The 9,802-nt window shown below is 34.4% G+C and overlaps 1 protein-coding gene across 1 annotated transcript; it reads right to left on the reverse strand.

Annotated features, from left to right (window-relative positions):
• Positions 1 to 4,042: 4,042 nt before the first annotated feature.
• On the reverse strand, positions 4,043 to 5,794 carry LOC128558730 (uncharacterized). The gene has a single exon (XM_053548899.1). The coding sequence runs from the start codon at positions 5,792 to 5,794 to the stop codon at positions 4,043 to 4,045; it is 1,752 nt and encodes a 583-aa protein (XP_053404874.1).
• Between the last annotated feature and the right edge of the window lie 4,008 nt (positions 5,795 to 9,802).

Here is a 9,802-nt window from a genome sequence, read left to right on the forward strand (position 1 = left end):
ACATAATCACCCACACCATATGATAGATACAAGGTGCATAACTCTGGCACCAATATTTAATGAATTATGCCCCTTTTTGCTTAGGATATACTTATATAGTGTTTTGATACATTTGATCTTTACCTCTCTTATTTTATGCCCCCCTTCGAAGAAGGAGGGGTATATTGTTTTGCAGATGTCTGTCGGTCTGTCTGTCTGTTGGTCGGTCTGTATGTAGACCAATCCGTTTCCGGATGATAAGTCAAGAACGCTTGGGCCTAGGATCATGAAAGTTGATAGGAAAGTTGGTCATTACCTGCAGATGACCCCTATTGATTTTGAGATCCGTATGTCAAAGGTCAAGGTCAAGGTCACAGTGACCCTGAACAGTTAAACGCTTTCCGGATGATAACTCAAGAACGCTTGGGCCTAGGATCATGAAAGTTGATAGGAAGATTGGTCATGACCAGCAGATGACTCCTATTGATTTTGAGTTCAGTTTGTTAAAGTTCAAGGTCACAGTGACCCAAAACAGTTAAACGGTTTCTGGATGATAACTCAAGATTGGGTGGGCCTAGGATCGTGAAAGTTGATAGAGAGATTGCTTATGACCAGCAGATGACCCCTATTGATTTTGAGGTCAGTAGGTATAAGTTCAAGGTCACAGTGACCAGGTACAGTAAAAGGGTTTCCGGGCGATAACTCAAGAACGCTTGGGCCGAAGATCAGGAAAACTGATAGGGAGATTGATCATGACCGGCAGATGACCCCTATTGATTTTTAGGTCATTTGGTTAAAGTTCAAGGTCAGATTGGCCAGGAACAGTTAAACCGGTTTCTGGACGATAACTTGAGAACGCTTGGGCCAAGGGTAATGAAAGATGAAAGTGAGGTTCATCATGACCAGCAGATGAACCCTATTGATTTTAAGGTCAGTAGGTCAAAGGTCAAGGTTACAGTGACCCGGAACATTTAAACCGTTTGCAGACAATAACTCGAGAATGCTTAGGCCTAGGATCATGAAACTTGATAGGGAGGTTGGTCATGACCTGTAGATGACCCCTATAGATTTTGAGATCTGTAGGCTAAAGGTCAAGGTCACATTGACCCGGAATATTTAAACAATTTTCAGACGATACCTTGAGAACGCTTGGGTCTAGGATCACTAAACTTGACAGAGATGTTGATCATGACCAGGAGATGACCCATATTGATTTTTAGATCAGTAGGTCAAAGGTCAATGTCACATTGAACCAGAACAGTAGAACTTTTGTTTACAGTGTGCAAATAATTTCTGTTCCTTGTGCAATTACTGAATGCATCAAGGGGGGCATTTCGTGTTCGACGAGCTCTAGTTGACATAGACTCAGGCTTTTGTGCAATATCTTCATCCACAATTGGAGTCATTAAAAACTCCAGTGACAGCTCTAGTTTCCTCAGATGTGCCCAGTTTCACTATTCGGCATCGAAAGAGTCGAGCGCGCTGTCTCCTGTGACAGCTCTTGTTTGTTAATGCTCTTATATAAGTATTAGAGTGTTCCTTAGGCTCGAACATGAAAATTAAAACGGACTGTCGCCTTTTAGGGTTCCTCATTACAGTACAAAGGGGCCAAAGGTCAAATAAGTGCATTTACAAATAAACTATGCCACTGTGCACTTGTTTTATTTTCATATACCTTCTATATTGGTTTAAATATTGTGTCTCAATGCCCTTTCGTATTTTCTAAATATAACTGATGATAATACATAAAATACATATCTAATGTATATATAATATTATATAGAATAATATGTATCTTGGAAAAGTGGCATACGATGGCAAAGTGTGTTTTACTTGACATGTTTGCTAATCCTTATCTTTATAAATTATGTGGATGACCTAGAGAAAAATGTTTGGAACTGGCGTATCCAAGGGTTATTTCAATGTAATTTCAAGGTCACAGACATGTCAATGTCAAAACTAATTTTTTAAAAATGACTTCTAAGTTATTAAAAGTAGCAAAATGATGCGTATATTAATCATATACTCAACAACTTTTCTAACTCCCCACCTGTTTTTTTCCCTTTATCGCCAAATTTTGATAGATTTGAATGAATGTTTTAAACAAAGTTAAATGATTATTTTATTGTAATATAACATAAAGAACGATCATATCCTGATGTAAATTCATTTTATTGTAAGGGTGACAAAAAGTAACCATTAAATTAAAAGTCACATTAGTAAATTCCAAATCACAGTAGTACACTTTGATCCTATTAATTCAATGAAATTAAGATTTTTATATTCTGCATGTTCAACTCTGTTTAGTTGTAATGGAACATCTGTTAATATTTTCAATATGTAAATGTTATTCTTTATCAGGTTTGTGATGTCATTAATGACAGCATTAATGACAAAATTGTTTAATCCCGCAGATGACATTACTTGCTGCATACGAACCAGCACCAAGTTGCATTCATTCAGTGACATTTTTTGGGAGAGGAGATCTTTATTAAACTGTCATGGCACAACCAATATACGCACAATTGGTATCGCTGTTACGTTTATTTAAAAGAAGTGGGCCTTAAACATTATGTCCAGTTTTCATTCAAATCTGTCAAAATTTGGCACAAATAAAAACAAAAGTCAGGTGTGCAGATGGAAAAATTGTTGGGCAAATGATTACAAAATGACACTACAAATGCATTTCTGAAATACTTTTGAAAGTAACATTTATAATATTATATGGAATCTTTCTCCAGCCCCTAAAGAAATGATTCCAATCTGTTGATGATTCATTATATGATATATTTTTATGTTAATTTTTCCACGTGGCGATAGTTAAATAGGACCATTTTAGAAGAATAACTGAAATATTGGTCACAACATAGGTTTTAACAAACGAAACATAACAGATCTGTAGGATTTCAACTAGTTAATCCATCCACTATTCCCTTGATTTGCTGTAATACAGTTGTTTTTTACTATCGGTCAGGCATTTATCATCATATTTTATGTATTTTCAATTAAGAAGCACATTTCAAGAACTAGATTTTCTATCACCGAAGCTTTTCTGATATCACAAACGTTATGTGGGAAAGACAACTGGGTGAAAGTTTGAAATTGTGGTTTTGATTAAATTTTGAATTAAGATATCTCTGCACGTTCGGATTAACATTTATTTTTCAAATTAGACCTCACGCTATTTTTCATTATAGGAGTCATGTTCGTAACAATTTGAGAATATTTTTTTTTTCTATAATGTCTTCTCACAGTTGTAAATAAACATATGGCCTATAAATTGGTGAAATAATATTTTTGAGATATTTGACCATGATTAAAGTGAACCGCACAATTCATGCTAATTTCTAGACAATATATTGAATTAATTTGTGTGTCAGATGTTTTAATATCATATTTTAACTTTAGAAAGATAGCAGAGTGTTAGTGTAATAAAATTACTCACAGGTTGTCATTTATTCATAAATGATTTTCATTTCTGTAGGCCAAATGCTTTATTCTACGTTTTACGGACAAATGACGTTACGCCATGACTTCTGGTTTGTCAAACGTGCAGAACTACCTTGACTAACTGGTCGACCATTGAACAAAAAAAAATCTTGCAAATGTTTTTTTTTAAATCAGAAGGAAGACACGTACAATCAAGTCTATATAATATTCTAAATCATTATCATTACAACTAATCAATGACACAAATAACAGCACAGTAATTATCATAAACATATATAAAGTATATTATTAATGGACAAACAGATGAATATCTACTTGACTGCAAGTTACATAAAAAACAAACTATTTTACATTTCCTATATATAGTTCAATGACAGTTTTAGCTATTAAACACTTTTACGTTTAATTTGTACCATCAAAGTAAAACGCGTTTGTACTCCAATAACTTTTGATACATACTAGTGCACAATCTCTTTTTCATCAACAAATTTATTATTGTTAAAATCATTTGATTACAGTATACGGATAATCATGCCTTTCTCTTGGCAAATATAAAGCTGATTAACTTCTTTTTGAACAAAAAGTTATGACGGAGTATAGAATGCCATCGGATTTAGTATGTTACTTGTAACAGCTGCAACTTTCTTCCACCGTTCAAGTTACTTGAGACAGCAAGAAGTGATTTGTCCTTCGAAATACAGACTCTGTATGGCAATTCCATATCTAGCTTGTACGATGATAGGATGCGACCTGTTTGAGAGATCTGCACAATGGAGTTTGTTTTATTACTGCAAACCAGGATACAGTCGGATGGACCTACTGCTACACCACGTGGTTCCTTGATCTGGTCGTCCTTGACAACAACTCTGGTGTTGCTCTTGATGTCATATATATAGACAGTATGCTCGTTCCTATCGGTGAGAACCACTTTGTCACTGTTTCTAATATATGTACAAACACTAGTGCCTATAGGATATTTCTTGCTCGGAAAGTTGATACTGAAATCTTTCTCTTCTCCTGACAGAGATACAATACGAACAGGTGTTGTATCATCGTAAGTTCCAACAACAAAGTTTCTCTCATCTTTCATACATATAGAGTCATACTTTGTCTTAACTTCACATGTCCTGATCAAAGTTATCTCGTTAGATTTACTGACACGTAGAAAATCTATCGTCATGTAACGGCCACTTGTTATCGCCACTTCCTCCTCAGATACAGCAACAACACTCTGTGGCATATTCGATAACTGATATGATCCTACTTTCTCAAGCTTCTCATTGTAAATCAAGCATTTCCTGTTTTTATTATCCACGGCAATCAGTCTACCATCCGGTAGGAAATCCAGTCCTTTGTATAACGGTTCCTTGGCATCATCTCCCGTCTGCTTCAGATCAATGGAAGTAATCATTGTTAATTTAACAATTGGATCTAAAGGTATTAAAGGTTTCACAGCTTCCGGTACAAAGTATTTTAATGTCAGTTGTCCAGGAACGTAATCAGCAATCGAAAGTGGGGGCAATTTCAAAGTGTCATCAAAATCAAACGAAACGGTCACGGTCTCTAACCTTTGACATTCCTTGTCAACGTTACTGCTAAGTTCATCGACTTGTTTCTTTATTCTGTGTTCCAATATAAACTGTTGTAATGGCGTACCGTTCTGATAAACGTTATCAATTGTTTCAATAGATTTTGTTGCATCAGCAACATGTTTCTCACTGTCTGATTGTTTCCTTGTCAGTTTATTGAATGTTTCTGTCTTAAATGATTCAGCGTCCTTAGCAACGGAAATTTCCAAATCGTCAAACATTTTCATTACATCATCACGCATTCGCCTAATTGTTAAAGACACTTCTTTAACATCTTGATCCAGTTTCTCTTTTGATGACATGGCATGTTTAACGATCTTTTCAGCCTTCTCGTTTACTTCTTGCAACTTTACCTTTAATTTAGAACTTTCTGATGCAGAACTTCCGGCAATCTTCTGTATTTCTACGACACTGTGACATTTCCGGTGATCGACAATAGCACATGTACTGCAGCAAAGCTGATTCTCATCCTCGCAGAAGAATTCTAAAACTTTATGATGCTCATCACATTGGTCTAATCCCCTCATATCAAACGAGACTGGTTTCGTTTTCACTTCTTTTGCATTCACTAGCTTGTGATTTCTCAAGAACGCGTGCGTTGTATGTACGTTTGAACATTCTGTACACTGAAACTCGTCACATGTTAAACAAAACACATCAGCTACTGTTTGTTTATCCTTACTTGAACACGGCTGACATAATATCTGCTCTGTTCGTCCAGGAACTGCATCATCAGCGCTGTTATATTCCATATTCCCACTCCCCTTTTCCTCCATTTTGAATCGTATGATAATATGTACAATACAAGTATGTTTAAACTTGTCTTGTTATATATTTGATTTAAGATAAAGCCGCTTATATCAGAAATAGGCCTGGAATGCGGAAGTAAATTGAGTTTTGTAAGTGTACACGTTTTAAAATATATTACATTTTCTGTTTATTGAATAAAGTACACTGCTAAAGATTATAATTTATGATACTTCTGAAAACATAACAAATGAATATAACAAGAGAGCCCAGTTTCGCCTATATAGGATATTAAGACTGAACGTTATCAAATTTTAATGAAATATTTTGCCCGCTGAATTAAGAAACGAATACATTTTCAAAGTCTTGGTGATTATGACTTACTGGACTGCTGGGTATTTCTACAACACTATTTATGATTCACTTTATCTCTCTAACGGGCTACAGTTAAACCTGCATTAGCCGTCACCTGAAATTAAGCAGCCACTTCTCTTAGGCAGCCAATCAGTAGTCTTTCAAAATCGACACTTTATACTTATTTCCACCTGTCTTAAGCGGCTAAAATGTGTGGCTATATTGGCTGACTGTTTTATACAGTTTAACTGTACGTGCAATTATTCTAGTGTTGAAAATCGTTCAAAATTTCTACGTCAAATAATCTGTGCGATACTACCGCATCGTTGATTAATCATGGCGAAAAGCAGATATGGCCTTTTTAAACTAAAAGGAAAAAGATTACCTTTCCTATTTTGGAAACGAGATAATTCAAGTAAAACTAATGCAACGAAATGCCGGTGGTGACTTTAATTTATAGTTCATATTTCTCACTTTACAATTCGTGCTTCACATTTTATACTTATTGCTTCACATCTTATACTTTATAGTTTAAAGTTCACTGTTCACAATATTTAAAGTTCATACTTCACTTTTCACATTTCACTGTTCTCAGTTCATATATCACACTTCATTTTTCATAGTTATCGTTTGTACAATATAATAAAAATCTTGTGGCCGTTTTAAGCTGTAACTACCTATTTTCTATATTTGGCCCAGAAATAGTTAGTGACATTTCCTTGAATTTTTTTTCTAATGAATACTACAATATGTTAGTTGAGAGTATGTAATTAATTCAAATCATACAAGCTTGTAAAAAGTTTAAGTCGATATAAAATATTTAATCATTTCGTGGACTGACGATAATACACTTTCAAAATCTTTGAATATGAGCATTAAACCATTGTGTTTTTAACAATAGTTTCGGGTTGTTAAAGGATTCTAGAGGATGTTTTAACCCTTCTTTATATCGTCTTAAGTGAAAATAATCAATTTAATATAAAACAAATATAATTAATACAATGTATAATGAATTCATTTACAAATCATTTTTGCACACCACACATTTTCTACAAATGATGTTGAGAAAGTAATGTGTGTTTAATACTAAGTCTTATCGGATATCTTATCAATTAAAATTTCAGGTGAACATGTCTATCATTATGAAAGCATTGATGCTATTAACTCAAACTATTTTCACATTTGTTTATATCTGAATCCTTCCTTAACCTCTGCATACTATACGAGGAAGAAGGACATCATCAATTAACCCTTTTTATGCTAAACATGACTGATTCTGCCTTTGCAAAATGTGTAAATCGATCATGATCAGCCTGCTTAATAGTGCAGTCTGATCATGATCTGCCCAGTTCGCTATTCACACGGTGGGGAAACCAAGAATGCTACGTCATCAAAACCCAGTGCAAATGAGCTGACCACACACAGATTTACGTCGATTCAGGTCAGAAAAGTCTTGTAACTTTTTTATTACTGCAGCTTTCGACTCGAGATAAAGAGCACCGTACCCGGCCTGGAGTATACTATTCTGCGGTAGTGTTCCATATTGTACGTATAGCTTGGTTTTTGCTCGAAAACGCGAACAGTTGGCAAAGAAGGTATGAGCTGTACCACACTTTTGTCTAAGAAAGTGAGTTTTGACCGCATTTTCGTGAAATGAGGACAGATTTGAAGCTCATTTAATATCAGTGACTAGCATAATAGTCAATCATTGTTTTATTTTGCTATTTTCAAGGATATCTGACGATATTTTATTCAAAACAAACAACGTTATTAAAATGAGAACATCCACACTGACGACTTTGTTGGAGAACATCCACACTATTATCATGCACTATTTAGAAAAATCAAGACAAAACCGTTTTTGTTTTAAAATCTGACATGTGAAAAAGTAAAGTAAAAGTGATAAGTTTCACTGCATTCAATCTGCGCGTCATTCGTTATTTTGTTTCAGATGGCAGTATTTGTTTCTTTTTATGACATAAATTTAATAATGTCAATTTGAAAATATTGTTGCAATCCGTAGGGCATTTGATCTATATAAATATCTAGTGGAGTAGATTCTACATGAATAAGATTGTGCTATATATAATATAATATAAAATATAAAAATGGAAAAGAAAACATAAATCTTTTTTCCACCTTTTTAGTGTTTGAAATTACTTTTCTCCAATGTCATTGCAGTATTTTTGGAATTATGGGGAAATTAATTTTGGTAAATCAAGATTTACTTTCAGTCGTTTATTAACCCGGTAAGTCACATATACTGTACGCAGAGCTTAAATTTGTAAACAAAAAATAATTTTAAACACTAAACAGGTTAGCCAATAATAAGAAAAATAAAACTTCTCATTCCATTTAAATTATTTTAGTACCAATTACATATGCGAGATAACAAAGTCTATGTAAATTTCTTTTACTAAACCACAAACTTATACTTAAACACCCTTACAATTTTCCTGGCTGAACTACTATTAACGAACAATACGGCTCAAGCTCTATAAAACAGTTTGAAATTATTAAGATCTGCTAATGTGAATAGGTGTCCGCAACTAGTAAATTATTAATACAGTTGTAACAGTATTTAGTGATTGAAATTATTTTTGTCCAATTGTATTGAAGAACATTTCAAATTATGGGCAATTCATTTTAATAAATCAGCATTTGATTGAAGTGCGATATTAGGGGCTAAGCTTCAGCCGGAAAACCTGCTCTGCGGGAACACTTAAGACAGTCACAGCGGAGAGAGAAAACCAAGGATGTGAGGAGTATGGAAAGGTGTATAAATACTGACGAAAGTTTAAGGTGTTACATGAAAATCTTTCCCGTATGATGCTTAAGGTAGTTCGGATCCATTTTTGTTTTCTTCACTGATTTGAAATTTAATTTAACTCCCGATTTTTCCAAATTATAGAATAAACTTGCAACTTTTGGCAAATGTAAATTGATAGTGTCATGTGCTTTTTCTGCTGAACAAAATGTTTTGACCTTAAGTAACTTTTTGTAATATGTGCCTATAGGAAATCATCTTTTCAAAAGTAAATTGTCCCCAATGAAGCTTTTAATGAATCTTCTCAGTCAAAAATATAATCTACGGTCTTACATGTGATTAAATCAAATGTATAAAACCGTGTTTTTATGTTTGCCTTTATTTTAGTTTATACAGAATTCATTTTAGGTCGATTTTGAAGGAAGTTCTATAACTTATATTAATCACTCTCGACCCCTCATTCCTGATGGGATCAATCGCCACGAGGGTATGAGAGAAGAGGCCAGTTTCCCTTTTAATGCTGAACGCCAAGCAAGGGAGCTACTGGTACCATTTTTCACGTCTTTGGTATGACGCGGCCGGGAATCGAATCCACGACCTCGCGCACTCATAGCGGACGCTCTAACACTTGGCTATAGACCTTGCCTTTATTTTAAGAGATCAAGCCGATTTGAGGACTCTATTTAGAACTATTTAATGTTCAAACAATTTTGATATCATGTTTTATCTTTAGAAATATAATATTGTTGTCATGGGATTGCCATTCAATAAATGAATTTCGGTTCCGTATGCAGAACCCAGGCTTTAGTCTACGTAATGATAATACATTGTATGCCTTTCTGCCGGTTTATCAAATGTGCATAATCACCTTAAGTGATAATGCCCTTTTTATGTATAAGGTTGGATTGTATTTGAT

Source organism: Mercenaria mercenaria, chromosome 7 (genome assembly GCF_021730395.1).
Source record: "Mercenaria mercenaria strain notata chromosome 7, MADL_Memer_1, whole genome shotgun sequence".
In the NCBI taxonomy this organism is placed as follows: domain Eukaryota; kingdom Metazoa; phylum Mollusca; class Bivalvia; order Venerida; family Veneridae; genus Mercenaria; species Mercenaria mercenaria.